At 41.0% G+C, this 22970-nt stretch overlaps 1 protein-coding gene across 2 annotated transcripts in view; it reads right to left on the bottom strand.

Moving 5' to 3' along the window:
* LOC117503795 (NLR family CARD domain-containing protein 3-like) overlaps positions 1–22970 on the bottom strand; it is a 554615-nt gene that overhangs the window by 257509 nt on the left and 274136 nt on the right. Inside the window, exon 1 of one of the 2 annotated variants that reach the window (XM_034163052.1) lies at positions 834–857. The exons of the other annotated variant lie outside the window; for it this stretch is intronic. Within the exon in view, the coding sequence (XP_034018943.1) occupies positions 834–842 (9 nt within the window). The 5' untranslated portion in view covers positions 843–857. Of the gene's footprint in view, positions 1–833; positions 858–22970 lie in introns of those variants that run through there. 2 annotated transcript variants of the gene reach the window in all.

Here is a 22970-nt window from a genome sequence, read left to right as displayed (position 1 = left end):
CCCTCTGTGATGTAGAGCTCTGTGTAGATCTCCTTCAGAAGAGTCGTCTTTCCTGCTTTAGAGATCCCCTCAAACACACGCTCAAACTTCTGCTTCATGTTAGATTTGAATTTACGATGACAAACTTCAGCACGAGTTCCTGAAAGAACAAACAGCAGAGATCAGTTACTGAATGATGACATCACTTCCTGTTTTCCTGATAGAATTCACACATGAATATATTTCAAATGGACAAACATCACGTTATTTAGCGTCTGTGTTAAATGTGGACAGAAGTCCTCTTACTGCTCTGCAGATAGTCAGCCAGCTCATCATAATTCATTGACCTCATGAAGGTCACTGTGAGGTTCAAGAAAACCAGTCTGCTGCTCCTCATCCTCACTCTGACTCTCCAAGTATTCTGCATCATCTATCAGGAGAACCTTCTGGATGCTCTTCAGCTCATTTTTAACAAACATCAACATGTTCTCCTCGACATTCTGCAACAGAACATAAATATGGCAATGAAACTCATCACTTTTTTACAAGTGAGGATTTTGTCTCCACATCATACTATTTCTTCTTTTTTTATGTGGGAGTTTCTCTCGATTTTGTTCATAAAATCCAGGTCATTTTAAAACAGACTGAAATGTTAAATCCTTTAAATTATTTTTTTTTAATGAAAGATCAACATCAGAATTTTTCAAAATAAAGCACAATTAATTCAAATCATCCCTTTCAACAACAACAACAGTAAACCCATGAATGATGCTCTCATGAATATGAATGAGAATAAACATCAAGACATTATGAACAAACTGTCCAATGACAATATCTGATTTAAGTCAACAGACCAGAAACATGTGGTTCAGGTGTGTTTGATGCTGCTGATCAGATGGAACCCTGAGAACCTCTGAGCTCTGCTGCTTCACTCTGTGGACCAATCAGAAACAGTTTACTCACATTATGTCTGAACTCAAAAAGCTTCAAGTTCACATCAACCTGCATTGTTGGTCTGAACACTCAGTGGAACACTCAGTTGCACTGATTGTCCGTCCACACAGGACCAAAACACTGACTTTTTGGATTTATTGTTGGAAAAGATGAATGAATTTTCAGGCAACAATTTCCTTCTACAGGCTTGGCAGGACGGCCCACCGTGCCAAAAACAATGAGCGCTCCTCCATCAACACAATAAAATTAAAAGCTTTTGCTTTGTGCTTTTAGCTTGAAAATACAGATTAACCAACTGTGTTTTTCATGTTTGTACTCGGGATGGTATAATTAAGATTTGAATGAAACTAATACTCATAGCAGTACAGTTTACAATGATACACTTTTTTTGACATGCTGAATTCAAATTAAAAATAAAAATGGGTGATTGGCTACTTTTTCAAAGATATTTAAGTTTTGTGTGTTTTTTTTCATTTTACATGGACATTAGAGAGAAAACTGACCCACCTTTCGTCAAAAAAGTGACAGCTGCCAATCAAAATCGACTACGTCACTAAGCCCCGCCCCCTCTATGACGTCATAGCCAATCAGAATCGATGACGTCACTATGTCCCGCCACTAAGCCCCTCCCCTAGTCCCGCCGACAAGCCCCGCCCCTTATGACATCACAGCCAATCATAATCGATGATGTCACTATGCCCCGCCCCTAAGCCCCGCCCCTAGTCCCACCTCCGAGCCCCCGCCCCTTATGACGTCACATCCAATCAGAGTCGATGACGTCAGTATGTCCCGCCCCTAAGCCCCGCCCCCGGCTCCTCCGCTAGTTCCGCCCCTGGCTCCTCCCCTAGCCCCACCCCCCAAGCTCCTCCCCTAACCCCGGCCAAGCACCGCCTCCAAGCCTTACCTCCCCTCCCACCCAGGGTCTAATATTTTAATGTCATTTTATTTCATGAATTTAAGAACGATTAAAAATACCTAGATCTTTTTAATGTATTAAAGAATTAACTAATTCTGAAATAATTAAACATAAATCAGTGTCTATTATTTAATGCCCCTTTAATATTTTTAATTCTTAAATTATTACGTTTCCTTTTCTGTTTTTTAATTCGTAAATTAAAGAAGGGGAACAAATAGCCGTCTCTCGGCTGTAAGTCTTTGCAGCAAGACGGTCAAATACCCACGCATAGAGCCGCTCGCGGAAACATGACCCCACGGCTGTAAAACCTGTTGCAGACGCTGTGTCTGTGTGAGTGCGCGTGTGTGTGTGTGTGCGTGTGTGTGTGTGTGTGTGTGTGTGTGTGTGCGTGTGTGTGTGTGTGTGTGTGTGGCGGGACACTCGCTGATCGGAGATGCTGCCCCGAGGTGATGAACCCGAAGAACAATAAACAATGCTCCTTATCACTCACGCCAGATGATGTTTTCTTTTAAGATATTACCCGATCATCATGGTGCGCGGGACATCCGCTGATCGGAGATGCCGCCCCGAGGTGATGAAGGCGGAAAAAACAAAGTTTCTTCTCCGTCACTCCCGGCAGGGTGGCTGGGTGTCAGGCCAGATGGTATTTTTAGAGCAAAAGGTACCAGTAAGTGTTTTTCACAAAAAACCTCGTTTGAAAAACAATTTACCCTTTTCAACAATATTATAGGAAAGAACACAGACTGTATAAGGTTTAGAATATGTGCTTTATTACATTCATTAAAGTCACACACAGAGAAAAAAGCAATTGTTCATGTTTATTAAACACAGCATACGTGAAGGAAAACATTAAGAAAAAAGGTATTTGTTCCAGTTACATGAAGAAAAAAAGTATACGTTCATATTTATTAAACACAACATACATGAAGGAAAACATTAAGAAAAAAGTACTTGGTCCACTTACATGAAGAAAAAAAGTATACGTTCATATTTATTAAACACAACATACATGAAGGAAAACATTAAGAAAAAAGTATTTGGTCCACTTACATGAAGAAAAAAAGTATACGTTCATATTTATTAAACACAACATACATGAAGGAAAACATTAAGAAAAAAGTATTTGGTCCACTTACATGAAGAAAAAAAGTATACGTTCATATTTATTAAACACAACATACATGAAGGAAAACATTAAGAAAAAAGTATTTGGTCCACTTACATGAAGAAAAAAAGTATACGTTCATATTTATTAAACACAACATACATGAAGGAAAACATTAAGAAAAAGTACTTGTTCCAGTAACACAAATTTGGTCCACTTACATGAAGAAAAAAGCATACGTCCATGTTTATTAAAGGGTAACCATCAGGCTGTCGCCGTAAATTAGCTGATAGATGATTATTATGTCTCCAGCTGCTTATAATAAACTCAAGTCTGCTCAAAGCCACTTTTTTAAGGCAACAAGTTCGCATATTTTTTTTTGTAAAGTCAACTTATTATATTTTACACATTTTGGGATTCAAGCATTAAATCCTTATCTTATCTCAACACTTCACGGTAACGTTCACATGCCAACGGCTTGGATGTTAAGTCCTAAATCTAAACATTTTCTTTGCTCACTTGTATCGCTGCAAGTTCCTGCTTTACCACCTCATTCTGACCAAGAAACATCTGAAGTGGGTCAAAAAAATAACTGAAACTGTTCTTGAAAGCAGCTTTCTCCTGGTTAGTTTTTAATACACCCTGAAGACAGCAAGATTCTCTGATCAGATTTCTTGGGAGACTTTCCAAAAGGGAGACATCTATTCTTTTAATATGAAAATCAGCCGTCAGCATTTTATGTCGTGTTCCCTGAAAATCACAGATAACTGAGTGACGGAGAACTGAAGCAACAACTTTAAAGTTTCAAATAAAACAGGGTTCATCAGCATTTTCTGGTTTATCAGAATCTGAATCAGAACAGCTTTTAATGGCCAAGTATCCACAGAATACATGGAATTTGACTTTGGTTTGAGCCGCACTCTCTCTGTACACTGTAAATGCATGCAAACATACAAACGAATTAAGTTAACCAGACTCAGTTTTAAGCTGTAGCTTCAAGAAAATTAAGTTGACCTGAATATGATGAATGAACAAAACTATTTTGAGAATTAAGCCGTCACTTGCTGGATGTTCACAGTAAATACATTACTGTAATTTATTTTTTTCAGTACAGCAAAATAAACAAGTTACTGTAATCTAGATTTTAAGTGTATTTGAGTACTGCACACTCGCAATAATTAAGGTAATCAAATCTGCTTCAAGACAACATAAATTACTTTGTAAGGCAGCAAGTTTGCATTTTTTGATTATTTTCATTTTTAGTAAAGTCATCTTATTATTTTTTACAGTGTAAGGCATGTAGAAATACCCTAAACAGCGAATAATCCGCAGTAAAAATTGTACGTGTTTTTAAAAACCGCTTGTAATTATGAACAAACTAGTTTAGCTAACAACTGCTACAGAAAGGTGAACATTTATTAAAATGAATCTGAAATACACGAGTTGACCAACATCAGGAGGGTAAGAGTTCTAATGTTAAAACTCACTGTTGTTACTCCGCTGTTTTATGATTTGTAAAAAGCTGCACCAGGCACTTGAAAATTGCACATTTCCGACCAATTCTGTCAAAAACATTAACAGCCTGTGAGCCGACACACTGCTGTCAGTGTGACAAGAGGAAAGTGTGTCATGTAGAATCTGTGCATTTGTTCAGAGCGTATAATTATAAATCTCAAGTCGTTTTAACGTGGATAAAGATTTAAATGCGGTTGTTTTGCAGAAGTTCCACTGAAAACACACAGAAGCTGTAATTTTTACAATTCACACGCCGTATCTTTGATAGAAACAGTCGGTGGTCATTTATTGAGAAATCTAACTGGCGGAGGGTTTTACGCTTTAAACGCTTATTTGGTTGTGAAAAGCTCCACAAAAACTTCTACTTTTCGAGCTGATGCTGACTGTTTGCATAAATTTTTGGCTGAGTGGGGAAACGTCTGACATTATATAGCCAATATGTTTTTTTTCTTACTTTACGGACCTTTAAAAACTTTAGTCATATTACTAAATCATTGTTTTTCTTTTTTTCTTACCTCATGAAGGCGACTCTCTCTCCGGCTCCCCGTGTCGTCTAATAACCCTCTGGGCTTAATTTGTCTTCTTCTTCTCGTTAAACCAGAATAAACTTTTTATGCATCGCAATTATTCTCTCTCAAAAACATTAATTAATATCAGTCCAAAATATCCTCGAACCTCCGGGCATCTTGCAGGAGCGACGGTCACGTCTCGCCACAAACTGAAAGAAAAGATGCGACTTATTAAATATTTAGCCTACACTTTTAAAAAAAAACGTCATGATGTGATTTTTTCTTCTTACCGTGTAACACGAGTCCGTCCCCGCGGCGCCCTGTTGACGGTTCGACAGACCTCCGTCGGTTAGAACACACCAGCTCCGCGTTATTAACCTGTATTTTTAATATAAATGAGATTTCAGAGGGTTTACTATCTCTGCTGCTGTGTCTGGGGAAAAAAAAACTTGATTAAACAGCGTTAAATAAACTCCTAACAGAATATCCACAAACTGTAACACAGACCAATTAAATATTTACACTTTAAAAAGTTATGAGCTGATTTTCTTACGTCATAAAGGAGAGTCTGTCCCTGGTGCGTCGTGTCGTCTAAATGATCCTCTGGGGTTAATTTGTCAGGCCGAATTCTTCTGCTCCATCAGAATAAACTTTTCTCACCGTGGGGCTCTATATCTAACAAAAAAACATCATTTAAAAAATGTTTACCGCCGAGGATCTTTAAAAAAAAACAAAAAAAAAACAGAAGCATTTCTATCAAAAGATTACTTAAATCACTTGCCGTGAAAGACTTTCGCACTCTGAAGAAAAAGAAAACTTCATCCCGAGAGAATGAATGTCTGCTCCGGTCAGCGGCTGGAATGAAGGAAAAACACTGCAGCAGGAGGCGGGACAGAAAACTGGACCAGCCTCCAAAATAAGCTCATTACCCACAGGTATCAGGTTTTATGGTGGACCCAAAAAACACACGTAATCATCGATCAGGGGATTTAGCCTGACACCTCGGACCGAGGGACACAGCAGGACCTCATAAAAATATTGCTTCAAACGGGATCTGTGACGCTGGTCCGGTTTGTCAAAAGAGGTGCGACCTTTTGCGCTAAACACCCCAAATACACACACACAGGCACACACTTTTAAGAGCAAATATCTCCAGCCCCGTGCGTGTAGTGGTCCCATATTATGAACAAAAGTGGATGGATAGCAAAGTCATGACGGATAATACAGAAATAGTGGACCTTTTAATAGTTGCACTAAAAGAATAAAACGCTACTCACAGGAGAATTAGTTTTCCCAGCTTCAGCCTGTCTTATTCCAGACATGTCAGAAACCACATGAACAAAACATCTACATATCTTTAACACCAAAGAGATTTAAATATATCCGTACATACATATGTACATACTCATATTTTTTCCCATTTCTATTTCCATGTTTCCTTTTTGTGAATATTTACAAATAAAATAAAGGTCACTGCGTGTATTAAATATATATCAGCGCCACCGGGGCGTCGTACCAAGATGTGCTGTCTTTATACACCGAAAATACTATCGCAAACCATGATCTGGTTTCTGATTTTGTGAAAAGATATCGTAATTGCCTTAAGAAAAGGGGTAATACCTCCTGTATCCAGCTACCAGGACCTTCGCACACTTTTAAATGCTGTGACAGCTTGTGTTAACCTTTGATCCTAATTTTTTTTTAATGTTTTTTCACGTGAAAATGTAACCCCTGTCTTGGGACAACCTCCCGATCATACCTTTTAAAGTTTTATCGCGTTTGCACGCTTTAAAACATTGTTATTAAGTACAGAAAGAAGTGTTAATCTTTGATCCTAAATTTTTTAAATGTTTTTTTTCACCTGAAAATGGGTTGGATGTGTGAGAGCGGCCTTCCGATCATACCTTTAAAGTTTTACCGCGTTTGGATAATTTAAATCGTCGTTATTAAGCGCAGAAAGAAGCGTTGACCTTTGACCTTGATTTTTTTATGCGCGTTTTTTTGTGAAAAAATGCTTCTGGTGTGTTGAGAACGCTCTCCCGATCATACCTTTAAAGTTTTACCGCGTTTGGACGTGTTTAAAAATTGTCACGGCTCGTGTTAATCTTTGATCCTAAAATTTTTTAATGTTTTTTTTGCCTGAAAACAGACCGGATGTGTTGAGAGCGGCCTCCCGATCATACCTTTAAAGTTTTATCGCGTATGCACGCGTTTAAATATTGTCCCTCACATAAAACATGTTCAAGCTAAAATATCTAAAAATATTTCTAGTACCCTCAACAAAGCAAAAATATTTATTGAATTACAAAGCTCTACATATTTTATATCATTCACTTGTTTCGCCATATCTGAATTACTGCGTGGACGTTTGAGGCAACATTTACAAATCCTCACTTCGACCATTACCTTTATGATACCTTGTCAGTATTCATGACAGCCAATTAAGCAGTGTCTTTACTATAACCTTGATTAGCAATTTTAATGCGTATTCTTTATTCTATACAACATATAGCCTATTGAAATGATGTAAACTAAGGTGCAGCAATACAAATTCTATGGAAAAAAAGAGACTTACATGATTAATTATAACATTTATTAAAATAAGGGCTTACTTTCATCAATCAGCAACTCCGTCACTACATAAACGGAAAGTTCACCCCTTAAAAGTCAAAATTCAGCCAAAAGAGGGGCACCTATTCTCGTTTTGAGCTTCTCACAAACCTTCATGCGCTGCGTCTCCTGGAACTCACCGTGGAAGAATATGAAGAGCTATTGTGGAATACTTTCGAGCAAAACTGCTGACAAAGATGTTCAGATGGTTCTCGCAGGATGCTAAGGTGACACTCCATGTGGTCCAGCTGCTGATGGTCTATTTCAGAGAGCCCACGGATGGACTTGTCCTTCTTGCAGACGTAAGTTTGTTCCTCTTCTTTCTTAAATTTTTATTGCATTGAATAATATTCTCACAACATGTATATATTTTCTGTACCCTATAGTCATCTTCCATAGGCTGACATCGAGAAGACCCTCACCCTGCCCATGATCTAATAACACTGCTTGGTATTTGGTGAATTCGCGCATTCGCATCAGATGAGCCGAAGTTATAGTCATCCCAGCAAAGCATGAATGTTAACCCGATTAGAGATATTTTCAAGATGCTTTCTGAAATAACTCTAATTTCATATTTCAGATGGGACAGAGCGTGTAACTGTGACGCTGTAATTTCAGTGTACTACAGTACCAAGAGGAGGCTGCCAGCACACTTGAATTCATTCAAAAGTAAGCCTCTTCTTCTCCAATTGACCTATTCACAGCAGTTATTTTGACATTAAATTGTATGGTCAACTCTCTCGTGGTGCTGTAATGATATAAATTGAAATGAAATTAACGATAGAAGGTTCACTTCTTCTATAAACAACAACCCTCTTTTGGAGTGACAAGATTAGGAATGAACATATCAGAGGGACGGCTCAGGTGGGACGGTTTGGAGACAGAGTCAGAGAGGCGAGATTGTGATGGTTTGGACGTGCAGAGGAGGGACCCATAGGGAGAAGGATGCTGAGGATGGAGCCACCAGGCAGGAGGAAACGAGGGAGGGCAGAGAGGAGGTTCATGGATGTGCTGAGGGAGGACATGCGGGTGGTTGGTGTGACAGAGGACAGGGTGAGAAGGAAACGATTGATCTGCTGTGGCGACCCCTAACGGGAACGGCTAAAAGACAAAGAAGATGCTGAAGATCCTGTCCAAATTACTAGTGACTGTTTATCAACAATCCTGTATGTCCATATGTTTGGAATGCGCCAATAGCCATCTCATCAATGTATCTGGTTAAACATAGTTCTGATTTTATTACCCAGCCGTGCTCTATATTGGAGATTTTATTTATGTCCAACCTCCGATCTCGGACTACCGTTTTTTCAGGTGATACATTGGGATCAATCCTGAAAGGGTGACAAAGACCTGCCGCGGCATGACCACTTCCAAAAGGACAGGTAGACTTGTTCAAAAAAAGTCGACCACGGTGAATCCCCAGGTAGCCACACTGCTCAAGAACCTGATGGATCTTGAGTGGAATTTCATATAGGTGACTAAGAACGCTCTACTCCCGCTCGTCTTGTCAGCAGTGTTTAAATTTTGACTTTTAAGGGGTGAACTTTCCGTTTATGTAGTGACGGAGTTGCTGATTGATGAAAGTAAGCCCTTATTTTAATAAATGTTATAATTAATCATGTAAGTCTCTTTTTTTCCATAGAATTTGTATTGCTGCACCTTAGTTAACTACATCATTTCAATAGGCTATATGTTGTATAGAATAAAGAATACGCATTAAAATTGCTAATCAAGGTTATAGTAAAGACACTGCTTAATTGGCTGTCATGAATACTGACAAGGTATCATAAAGGTAATGGTCGAAGTGAGGATTTGTAAATGTTGCCTCAAACGTCCACGCAGTAATTCAGATATGGCGAAACAAGTGAATGATATAAAATATGTAGAGCTTTGTAATTCAATAAATATTTTTGCTTTGTTGAGGGTACTAGAAATATTTTTAGATATTTTAGCTTGAACATGTTTTATGTGAGGGACAATATTTAAACGCGTGCATACGCGATAAAACTTTAAAGGTATGATCGGGAGGCCGCTCTCAACACATCCGGTCTGTTTTCAGGCAAAAAAACATTAAAAAATTTTAGGATCAAAGATTAACACGAGCCGTGACAATTTTTAAACACGTCCAAACGCGGTAAAACTTTAAAGGTATGATCGGGAGAGCGTTCTCAACACACCAGAAGCATTTTTTCACAAAAAAACGCGCATAAAAAAATCAAGGTCAAAGGTCAACGCTTCTTTCTGCGCTTAATAACGACGATTTAAATTATCCAAACGCGGTAAAACTTTAAAGGTATGATCGGAAGGCCGCTCTCACACATCCAACCCATTTTCAGGTGAAAAAAAAACATTTAAAAAATTTAGGATCAAAGATTAACACTTCTTTCTGTACTTAATAACAATGTTTTAAAGCGTGCAAACGCGATAAAACTTTAAAAGGTATGATCGGGAGGTTGTCCCAAGACAGGGGTTACATTTTCACGTGAAAAAACATTAAAAAAAAATTAGGATCAAAGGTTAACACAAGCTGTCACAGCATTTAAAAGTGTGCGAAGGTCCTTGTAGCTGGATACAGGAGGTATTACCCCTTTTCTTAAGGCAATTACGATATCTTTTCACAAAATCAGAAACCAGATCATGGTTTGCGATAGTATTTTCGGTGTATAAAGACAGCACATCTTGGTACGACGCCCCGGTGGCGCTGATATATATTTAATACACGCAGTGACCTTTATTTTATTTGTAAATATTCACAAAAAGGAAACATGGAAATAGAAATGGGAAAAAATATGAGTATGTACATATGTATGTACGGATATATTTAAATCTCTTTGGTGTTAAAGATATGTAGATGTTTTGTTCATGCGGTTTCTGACATGTCTGGAATAAGACAGGCTGAAGCTGGGAAAACTAATTCTCCTGTGAGCAGCGTTTTATTCTTTTAGTGCAACTATTAAAAGGTCCACTATTTCTGTATTATCCGTCATGACTTTGCTATCCATCCACTTTTGTTCATAGTATGGGACCACTACACGCGCGGGTCTGGGGATATTTGCTCTTAAAAGTGTGTGCCTGTGTGTGTGTATTTGGGGTGTTTAGCGCAAAAGGTCGCACCTCTTTTGACAAACCGGACCAGCGTCACAGGTCCCGTTTGACGCAATATTTTTATGAGGTCCTGCTGTGTCCCTCGGTCCGAGGTGTCAGGCTAAATCCCCTGAACGATGATTACGTGTGTTTTTTGGGTCCACTATAAAACCTGATACCTGTGGGTAATGAGCTTGTTTTGGAGGCTGGTCCAGTTTTCTGTCCCGCCTCCTGCTGCAGTGTTTTTCCTTCATTCCAGCCGCTGACCGGAGCAGACGTTCATTCTCTCGGGATGAAGTTTTCTTTTTCTTCAGAGTGCGAAAGTCTTTCACGGCAAGTGATTTAAGTAATCTTTTGATAGAAATGCTTCTGGTTTTTTTTTGTTTTTTTTTAAAGATCCTCGGCGGTAAACATTTTTTAAATGATGTTTTTTTGTTAGATATAGAGCCCCACGGTGAGAAAAGTTTATTCTGATGGAGCAGAAGAATTCGGCCTGACAAATTAACCCCAGAGGATCATTTAGACGACACGACAGGCCAGGGACAGACTCTCCTTTATGACGTAAGAAAATCAGCTCATAACTTTTTAAAGTGTAAATATTTAATTGGTCTGTGTTACAGTTTGTGGATATTCTGTTAGGAGTTTATTTAACGCTGTTTAATCAAGTTTTTTTTCCCCCAGACACAGCAGCAGAGATAGTAAACCCTCTGAAATCTCATTTATATTAAAAATACAGGTTAATAACGCGGAGCTGGTGTGTTCTAACCGACGGAGGTCTGTCGAACCGTCAACAGGGCGCCGCGGGGACGGACTCGTGTTACACGGTAAGAAGAAAAAAATCACATCATGACGTTTTTTTTAAAAAGTGTAGGCTAAATATTTAATAAGTCGCATCTTTTCTTTCAGTTTGTGGCGAGACGTGACCGTCGCTCCTGCAAGATGCCCGGAGGTTCGAGGATATTTTGGACTGATATTAATTAATGTTTTTGAGAGAGAATAATTGCGATGCATAAAAAGTTTATTCTGGTTTAACGAGAAGAAGAAGACAAATGAAGCCCAGAGGGTTATTAGACGACACGGGGAGCCGGAGAGAGAGTCGCCTTCATGAGGTAAGAAAAAAAGAAAAACAATGATTTAGTAATATGACTAAAGTTTTTAAAGGTCCATAAAGTAAGAAAAAAAAAACATATTGGCTATATAATGTCAGACATTTCCCCACTCAGCCAAAAATTTATGCAAACAGTCAGCATCAGCTCGAAAAGTAGAAGTTTTTGTGGAGCTTTTCACAACCAAATAAGCGTTTAAAGCGTAAAACCCTCCGCCAGTTAGATTTCTCAATAAATGACCACCGACTGTTTCTATCAAAGATACGGCGTGTGAATTGTAAAAATTACAGCTTCTGTGTGTTTTCAGTGGAACTTCTGCAAAACAACCGCATTTAAATCTTTATCCACGTTAAAACGACTTGAGATTTATAATTATACGCTCTGAACAAATGCACAGATTCTACATGACACACTTTCCTCTTGTCACACTGACAGCAGTGTGTCGGCTCACAGGCTGTTAATGTTTTTTGACAGAATTGGTCGGAAATGTGCAATTTTCAAGTGCCTGGTGCAGCTTTTTACAAATCATAAAACAGCGGAGTAACAACAGCGAGTTTTAACATTAGAACTCTTACCCTCCTGATGTTGGTCAACTCGTGTATTTCAGATTCATTTTAATAAATGTTCACCTTTCTGTAGCAGTTGTTAGCTAAACTAGTTTGTTCATAATTACAAGCGGTTTTTAAAAACACGTACAATTTTTACTGCGGATTATTCACTGTTTAGGGTATTTCTACATGCCTTACACTGTAAAAAATAATAAGATGACTTTACTAAAAATGAAAATAATCAAAAAATGCAAACTTGCTGCCTTACAAAGTAATTTATGTTGTCTTGAAGCAGATTTGATTACCTTAATTATTGCGAGTGTGCAGTACTCAAATAAACTTAAAATCTAGATTACAGTAACTTGTTTATTTTGCTGTACTGAAAAAAATAAATTACAGTAATGTATTTACTGTGAACATCCAGCAAGTGACGGCTTAATTCTCAAAATAGTTTTGTTCATTCATCATATTCAGGTCAACTTAATTTTCTTGAAGCTACAGCTTAAAACTGAGTCTGGTTAACTTAATTCGTTTGTATGTTTGCATGCATTTACAGTGTACAGAGAGAGTGCGGCTCAAACCAAAGTCAAATTCCATGTATTCTATGGATACTTGGCCATTAAAAGCTGTTCTGATTCAGATTCTGATAAACCAAAAAATGCTGATGAACCCTGTTTTATTTGAAACTTTAAAGTTGTTGCTTCAGTTCTCCGTCATTCAGTTATCTGTGATTTTCAGGGAACACTTGACATAAAATGCTGACGGCTGATTTTCATATTAAAAGAATAGATGTCTCCCTTTTGGAAAGTCTCCCAAGAAATCTGATCAGAGAATCTTGATGTCTTCAGGGTGTATTAAAAACTAACCAGGAGAAAGCTGCTTTCAAGAACAGTTTCAGTTATTTTTTTGACCCACTTCAGATGTTTCTTGGTCAGAATGAGGTGGTAAAGCAGGAACTTGCAGCAATACAAGTGAGCAAAGAAAATGTTTAGATTTAGGACTTAACATCCAAGCCGTTGGCATGTGAACGTTACCGTGAAGTGTTGAGATAAGGATTTAATGCTTGAATCCCAAAATGTGTAAAATATAATAAGTTGACTTTACAAAAAAAATATGCGAACTTGTTGCCTTAAAAAAGTGGCTTTGAGCAGACTTGAGTTTATTATACGCAGCTGGAGACATAATAATCATCTATCAGCTAATTTACAGCGACAGCCTGATGGTTACCCTTTAATAAACATGGACGTGTGCTTTTTTCTTCATGTAAGTGGACCAAATTTGTGTTTAATAACCATGAAAATATGCTTTTTTCTTCAGGTAACTGGAACAAGTACTTTTTTCTTAATGTTTTCCTTCATGTATGTTGTGTTTAATAAATATGAACGTATACTTTTTTTCTTCATGTAAGTGGACCAAATACTTTTTTCTTAATGTTTTCCTTCATGTATGTTGTGTTTAATAAATATGAACGTATACTTTTTTTCTTCATGTAACTGGAACAAATACCTTTTTTCTTAATGTTTTCCTTCACGTATGCTGTGTTTAATAAACATGAACAATTGCTTTTTTCTCTGTGTGTGACTTTAATGAATGTAATAAAGCACATATTCTAAACCTTATACAGTCTGTGTTCTTTCCTATAATATTGTTGAAAAGGGTAAATTGTTTTTCAAACGAGGTTTTTTGTGAAAAACACTTACTGGTACCTTTTGCTCTAAAAATACCATCTGGCCTGACACCCAGCCACCCTGCCGGGAGTGACGGAGAAGAAACTTTGTTTTTTCCGCCTTCATCACCTCTGGGCGGCATCTCCGATCAGCGGATGTCCCGCGCACCATGATGATCGGGTAATATCTTAAAAGAAAACATCATCTGGCGTGAGTGATAAGGAGCATTGTTTATTGTTCTTCGGGTTCATCACCTCGGGGCAGCATCTCCGATCAGCGAGTGTCCCGCCACACACACACACACACACACACGCACGCACGCACGCACGCACGCACGCACGCACGCACGCACACACACACACACACACACACACACACACGCACACACACACACACACACACGCGCACTCACACAGACACAGCGTCTGCAACAGGTTTTACAGCCGTGGGGTCATGTTTCCGCGAGCGGCTCTATGCGTGGGTATTTGACCGTCTTGCTGCAAAGACTTACAGCCGAGAGACGGCTATTTGTACCCCCTTCTTTAATTTACGAATTAAAAAACAGAAAAGGAAACGTAATAATTTAAGAATTAAATTATTAAAGGGGCATTAAATAATAGACACTGATTTATGTTTAATTATTTCAGAATTAGTTAATTCTTTAATACATTAAAAAGATCTAGGTATTTTTAATCGTTCTTAAATTCATGAAATAAAATGACATTAAAATATTAGACCCTGGGTGGGAGGGGAGGTAAGGCTTGGAGGCGGTGCTTGGCCGGGGTTAGGGGAGGAGCTTGGGGGGTGGGGCTAGGGGAGGAGCCAGGGGCGGAACTAGGGGAGGAGCCGGGGGCGGGGCTTAGGGGCGGGACATACTGACGTCATCGACTCTGATTGGATGTGACGTCATAAGGGGCGGGGGCTCGGAGGTGGGACTAGGGGCGGGGCTTAGGGGCGGGGCATAGTGACGTCATCGATTATGATTGGCTGTGACGTCATAAGGGGCGGGGCTTGGCGGCGGGACTAGGGGAGGGGCTTAGGGGCGGGACATAGTGACATCATCGATTCTGATTGGCTATGACGTCATAGAGGGGGCGGGGCTTAGTGACGTAGTCGATTTTGATTGGCAGCTGTCACTTTTTTGACGAAAGGTGGGTCAGTTTTCTCTCTGACATTATTATATTCTGTTGATTGCAGAGGTCTCATAAGAAATCATAAACATTGATCGTATTATGTTTTTTCTGATTGTTTATGTAATATTTCACCTGTTCTCTTTTTGTACCACTTTAAGAATCAGCAGAAAGGTTCTTAGTGCAGTGGTGTCCAAAGACATTCCAGAACGGTGCAGGTTTTCTTTTCCACCACTGACTCCAGCAGGTGATTTCACTGACAAACTCATTCCAGCTGCACAAACTGATGTTAATCAGTGAAATCACCTATAGGAGTCAGTTGTTGCAAAAACAAACACAAACCCTGAACCCTCTTGGCCCTTTCTGGAATGTCTTTGGACAGCGCTGTTTAGTGTAACCTTTAGTAGTGTATTAGTAACATATATTAAATACTGGAGTCAAATCTATGATTTCAAATATCATTTTCATTCTCAGTGGGCCAAAATGAATCAAGTTTAACAATATTTATTTTGGAAGCATTTTGGCTTTAGACTAGCATGTGTGATCCATGTGTACTTTAACTGTACTTTTTGCAGGAAAACAAAAGTGAAATTAAGAAAAGAATAAATGATTACATTTTCTATATACCATTTAACAATCAAATACAGCCAGACTTTTGAGTGTTTAATTCTCTCTGCTGTGTGTGCATGTGTAAGAGAGAGAGGAGAGTTCAGTGCTCAGAATAGAGATTAATATGAGGACGAGAGTCCACACTCCTAATGCTGCCTATTAAACACAAATGTCCCTTCATGGACAGCGATATGACACCTCGTAACTGGGCAAAATATTGATGAAGTGCCCGGATGTTAATACTTTTTCAATGCAGATACACAAATGAACACACACGGAAAAAAGCTTGTAAAATACATGTTAAAATACAGTTCTGACCTGATATCCAGCCAGTAAAATAAGTTTACATTAAATTATTTAAGGAAAACATTGAACTTATGACACCCACACATTCCCAAATATTAGTGTTGAAAGCTACATGGATCCGATCTGTTCCAGATGCAATAAATCAGTTCTCCACCACATGATGTCAACTTTCCACACAATCCAGACGGGCACACAGAGTGCATTAATTAATTCCACATGGTCCACATTAATTAAATCCATTTTTTGTATCGTACTGAATAATTTCAGCTTTGAGTAAAATTCCATTCAAGGTGGTTTAAATCCTCAGATTTCATACACAGGCATGACAGTTTACACCAGATTATTGGCCAAAAGTCATGGAAAAAGTAACAAGAATATTGAAAACTGTTTAATTATAGAAGGAAATGTTGTGTCTCTTCCTCTGTTTGTGGCTTTACCAACATGCACAGCTTTCCAGCATTTTGCACCTGTTTCTTGATGAGACTCATTGAGCGTCTGTGTGTGCTGCCTACTGAGTTGCCCTGATACAAAATGGTGACGACGCCTCCTCGCCGGGACACTTCTCAGTGCGACTGCAGACTCTAGTGCAGTGGTCCCTCGTTTATTGCGGGAGTTCTGTTCTAAAAATAGCCCGCAATAGGCCAAATCCGCGAAGTAGACAGCGTTATTTTTTACGATTATTATAGACGTTTTAAGGCTGTAAAACCCCCACTACATACTTTATATACTTTTCTCAAACAGGCATTAACATTTTCTCACTTTTCTCTCGTGTGTAAACACTCTCAAAGTTCAAACCTTAGTAGAAAAATGTCCAACCTGTTTTCAGGCCCAAACATTTGTTTGAGAAATAAAAACAGAACGTTTTCCTATAAATAATTATGATATATTTTAGAACTAACAAATTTAACTTTTAACCTACGAGGTTGGACACATAAGAAAATATTAATAGTGACTTGACCAGTATTTCACAGTTCCTCTGACCGCGCCTCTTCATCCTGGCACCGCGCCGCTGTCGTGCCTTTTTCCACTCAGTCACACCTCGGTGCAGGTGTCTTTTTCCGAGTGAAGAACACAGTTATGGGTAGTTGTTGGCGCTCTTTTTTCTTCTGGGTGAGAAGATTCTTATAAACAGACACACAGAACACAAAGCACGTACTCTCCCTTCGTGGTGCCGCGACCGGCCTGCTTGATGAGGACGCAGAACACAATGCGCTGTAAAAAAAAAAAAAAAGCATGTAAAATTGGACTAAAAAAATCCGCGAAAGGTGAACCGCGTTATAGCGAGGGACCACTGTACTCATATTAACCTCTGTGGTGCTCAGTTACAGAGTGAACCCAGGCATGCAGGTGTTCAGTCGAGATGTGTGGGTTTGTTGATTTATATGTCCCCGCGCATAAGTTTGAACTTTTTAAAATTGAAAAGACACTTATCGCTGTTGTATTTTCATCTATAGACAGAAAATTATGTGTGTTACCTGCAGTGGGGTAGCTTAATTCCGCGTGTGAATGTTCTGTCCAGTTGAGCAGTCGGGTTGTGCGTTCTGAGAATACTGCACTGTAATTAAGGTTTGCACATGAAAATTTAAAGTTTTTAAAGCTGAAAAGACACACATTGCTGTTGTATTTTCATTCCTCGGTTGCTCGGTCGGGGGGGGTTAACGCAGTAAAGAGAGGAACCGTCAACCCGATGGGGGGAAGTGTGGATGGGGGAGATGTGAAAGTCTGGGTAGAGAGAACTGTGCACCGGCATGAAGTGAGACAGTAGACAGTAGTTCATTATTCAGACAGTAATTCGCGATGAAGCAGTTCTGGTTGTATTATGGTAAAAACTGTTTAAAATGAATAATGTGCCCTGTTTAATTCTACCTTTAAAAAAAAAAATCCCAAATAAAACAATGATTTGGTTTTGGTGCTTAGTTATTCATTTATCCAGACAGTAGTTCGCCATATCTTAAAATACAGTGAAATTGAGGGGTGGGAGGGGGTGAAATGGAGGTTGGTGGGCATGGGCAAGGACACTTGACAGTTCTGGGCAGGTGGTGCCAAAATGCACTTGCCCATGTAAAAGCTATTACTGCTTAAATGTGGACAGTTATTCAGATTCTGGACAGTGATTCAATTTCCAGACAGTAGTTCGCCATATTATTAAATACAGTGAAATTGAGGGGTGGGAGGGGGTGAAATGGAGGTTGGTGGGCATGGGCAAGGACACTTGACAGATCTGGGCAGCTGGTGCCAAATGCACTTGCCCATGTAAAAGCTATTACTGCTTCAGTGTGGACAGTTATTCAGCGCAGAAAATCAGTTTTTTCTAAATATTATTTGTACAGTAGTCACATGTCATCTTGACTATTTTTTAAATTTTTAAATTGTTTTTGTCATTCTTTTATTTCTCATTGTTTTTTGATGTGTAACTGTAAGCTCTTTTCAAAATTGTTTTTGCAGCACTTTTTTCACTAAAGTTGTGACTTGAGTGAGGTGTAAGGAGTTGACAGATTTCATTTTTGGTTTAAGCTTTACAACCAAATTACTGTTTTAAACATCAAAACCAAATCATTGTTTTATTTTGGATTTTTTTAAAAGTAGAATTCAACAGGGCACGTTTATTTCCATTTTAAAAACATTTTTTTGCCCATAATACAACCAGAACTGCTTCATCACGAATTACTGTCTGAATAATGAACTACTGTCGACTGTCTAACTTCATGCCGGTGAACTGTGCATGGGTGCACATGCACAGTTGCACTGAGGGCTGGATTCTCAATAGGAATGACACCTCGTGTGGACACAGACAGTAACTGCACAGGATGTAAATGGAGAACAAAGGCGATTTATTTGACCAAAACACAGGAGTCCAGTCCAAACAAACAGAGGGAGTTCAAAGGCAACAACAGGAGTTAACATATAACACAAACCAAAACGCAGGTAACAAACAACTGGGGTAAAACCGTTGATTTCTATTTAATCCACTAGATGGCAGATGCAGCCTGTGAGCTGTTGCCAGCAGCTGCCATCTTGCTTAGAGTTATTCCACATCGTCAGTCATTAGACTAAATAGAAACATGATGATGCGCGGACATAATCCTGCGTCGTCATGACACCACAGGAAGCAACTGGGAGCAGCTGATCTCCCTCCAGTCCTTCCTGCTTCTCATATCCCTGCAGTCCGCCCTTCAACTCCTCTCCCTCCTGTGCTTGGCCACACAAAAATGGCAAACTACAAAAGATACCATTTGCCTGTTCTCATCACTATAAATTACTTTGTGCATGCACCCACCCACTCACACACACACACACACACACACAACACACACACACACACACACACACACACACACACACACACACACACACACACACACACACACACACACACACACACACAACACACACACACAACAAAGAGAGTGGGAGAGAAATAGATGAGAAACCATGTTGCTGTTCTTTTTATGAAAAATGCTGGATGCAATGATACCACAAAAAAATTAGACCACAAAAGAACCATTTGCCTGTTCTCATCATAAAATATTTATTTGTACACACTAGCATGCACGCACGCACACACACACACACACCACACACACACACACACACCACACACACACACACACACACACACACACACACACACACACACACACACACACAAAGAGAGTGGGAGAGAAATAGATGAGAAACCATGTTGCTGTTCTTTTTATGAAAAATGCTGGATGCAATGATACCACAAAAAAATTAGACCACAAAAGAAACCATTTGCCTGTTCTCATCATAAAATATTTATTTGTACACACTAGCACGCACGCACGCACGCACGCACACACACACACACACACACACACACACACACACACACACACACACACACACACACACACACACACACACATATTGCGTGAGGAAACCATTTCATTGTCACCTTAACACACAAAGAGTGAGAGGAGAAACCCCGTCCTCCATCACCTCATCTCCCTCCAGTGTCTCCTTCAACTCCTCTTCCTCCTTCACCTCCATTTGCCTGTTCTCATCACTATAAATTATGTTGTGCATGCACCCCCCCCCCCCACACACACACAGAAAGAGAGAGAGAGAAAAAGAGATGAGAAACCATGTTGTTGTTTTAATGAAAAATGCTGGATGCAATGATACCACAAAAAAAATTAGACCACAAAAGAAACCATTTGTCTGTTCTCATCACCATACAAGATTTGTACACATACGCACGCATGCACACACACATAGTATGAGGAGAAACCATTTCATTGTCTTGTTAACACACACAAAGAGAGAGAGGAGAAACCCTGTCCTCCTTCACCTCCTCTTCCGCCTTCACCTCCTATCCCTCCTTCACCTCCTCTCCCTCCTGCTCCTCATCTCCTTCCAGTTCAGCCATCACCTCCTCTCCCTCCAGTGCCTCCTGCAGCTTGTGTCCCTCCTTCATCTCCTCTCCCTCCATGCTCACCTTCACCTCCTCTCCCTACAGTCCTTCTTTCAGCTCCTCTCCCTCCAGTCCCTCCTTCACCAGTTCTCCCTCCAGTCTCTCCATCACCTCCTCTGTCACCAGTCCCTCCTTCACCTCTTCTTTCCTCCTTCACCTCCTGTCCCTCCTTCACTTGTCTCCTTCCAGTCCATCCTTTGCCTTCTCTGCCTCCAGTCCCTCCTCTACCTCCTCTCTCTCCAGTCCCTCTTTCACCTCCTCTTCATCCTTCACCTCCTATCCCTACTTCACCTCATCTCCTTCCAGTTACTCCTTCACCTCTTCTCCCTCCAGTTCCTCCTGCCCCTTGTCTCCCTCCTTCACCTCCTCTCCCTCCTGTCTGTCAGTCACTCATGTCAATCCAGTCCTGTCTTCACCTCCTCTCCCTCCAGTCCCTAATCTCCCGAGACGGCATCACCTCCTCTTCCTGCAGTCCCTCCTTCACCTACTCTACCTCCAGTGCCTCCGGCCCATTGTCTCCCAACTTCACCTTCTCTCCCTCCAACACTTCATCTGCCTCCAGTCTCTCATTTACCTCCACGCCCTCTTGCAGCTTGTGTCCCTCCTTCATCTCCTCTCCCTCCATGCTCACCTTCACCTCCTCTCCCTACAGTCCTTCTTTCAGCTCCTCTCCCTCCAGTCCCTCCTTCACATAATCTCCCTCCAGTCTCTACATCACCTCCTCACACTTCAGTCACTTATTCACCTCCTGTCCCTCCAGACACTTCTGTACCTCCTCTCCCTTCAGTCTCTCCTTCATCTCCTCTGCCTCAAGTCCCTCCTCGACCTCCTCTCTGTCCAGTCCGTCCTTCACCTTGTCTCCCTCCTGTCCCTCCTTCACCCATTCTCCCTCCAGTCTCTCCTCCACCTCCTCTCACTTCCTCTCCGTAAAGTCCATCCTTCACCTGCTCTTCCTCCAGTCTATCCTCCAACTGCTCTCCCTCCCCACTTCACCTCCTTGCCCTCCAGTCCCTCCTTCACCTATTCTCCCTCCAGTACCTCCTTCACCTCTCCCTCCCGTCCCTCCTCCACCTGCTCTTCCTCCAGGCCCCACTTCACCCCCTTGCCCTCCAGTCCCTCCTTCACCTCCTCTCCCTCCTGTCCCTCCTCCACCTGCTCTCCCACCAGGCCCCACTTTACCTCCTTGCCCTCCAGTCCCTCTTTCACTTCCTCTCCTTCCTGTCGCTCCTCCACCTCCTGTCCCTCTCATCACTCCTCCACCTCCTCTCCCTCCAGTCACTCCTCCATGTGCTCTCCCTCCAGTCCCTCCTTCACCTACTCTCCATCCAGTCTCTCCTCCACCTCCTCTCACTCGTGTCCTTCTTATTCCTCATCTCCCTTGACCTCCTCTCCTGTCGCTCCTCCACCTGCTCCCCATCCAGGCCCTACTTCACGACCTCTCTCTCCAGCAAAGCCACACAAAAACGTCAAACAACAAACGAAACCATTTGACTGTTCTCATCACAATAAAATATTGTGTGTGCATATACACACACACACACACACACACACACACACACACACACACACACACACACACACACACACACACACACACACACACACACACACACACACACACTGTGTAGAGAAACCATTTCACTGTTCGGTTCATGAAGAAGTTGCATCAACGGACACGATGTTAACCATGTTAACCACGTAAAATGAAACCATGTTGCTGTTGTCATTGTTGAAAACTATTTTGATGAAATTGCAATTTGAGTATTTATGCACAAACTGCATAAATACTCAAATTGCAATGTTTTTGCACAAACTGCCCCTCCTGTGGGTTCACCACCTGCAGAGGGGGCCATGGGGGTCGGGTGCAGAGAGGATTGGGTGGTGGTCGAGGGCGGGTAGCCCGGAGGCCCGGTCCATGCTCACAGCCCCTGGCTGTTGGGACGTGGAATGTCACCTCGCTGGGGGGCAAGGAGCTTGTGCGGGAGGTTGAGAGATACCAACTAGAGATAGTCGGGCTCACCTCCACGCACAGCATGGGCTCTGGCACCCAACTCCTGGAGAGGGGCTGGACGCTTTATTTTTCTGTCGTTGCCCACGGGGAGAGGCTGAGAGTGTTGTGTGGGCCGCTGAAGAGGAGGTACTGCTGGCCCACCACCACCAGAGGGCGCCCTGCCTGGAGTGCGGGCTCCAGGCACCAGAGGGCGCTGCCGCCTTATGGGAGTAGCCTGGGTGACAGCTGTCACCCATCACCAGACACAGCTGTTCCACTCAGCACAGAGGTATATCAGGAGGACGGCGTCTCCACCTCAGTGCCGAGATATCGCCTAAGACTGAGGTAATATTCTCTGCATTTATATTCTGAACAACCAGCTAAACTTGTTAAACCTTTTCAGGACTGTTGACTACTGATAGCTTCATTGCTTGGATAAGTACTCACCTTCCTGCTGTACTTTGACAAGAGGTGGAGGCGGCTTCTCCCCTCTCCGTTACTGGGTGC

Source organism: Thalassophryne amazonica, chromosome 22, assembly GCF_902500255.1.
Source record: "Thalassophryne amazonica chromosome 22, fThaAma1.1, whole genome shotgun sequence".
NCBI lineage: Eukaryota > Metazoa > Chordata > Actinopteri > Batrachoidiformes > Batrachoididae > Thalassophryne > Thalassophryne amazonica.
Note: the sequence above shows the minus strand (reverse complement) of the source record. Positions and strands in the feature narration are given on the sequence as shown.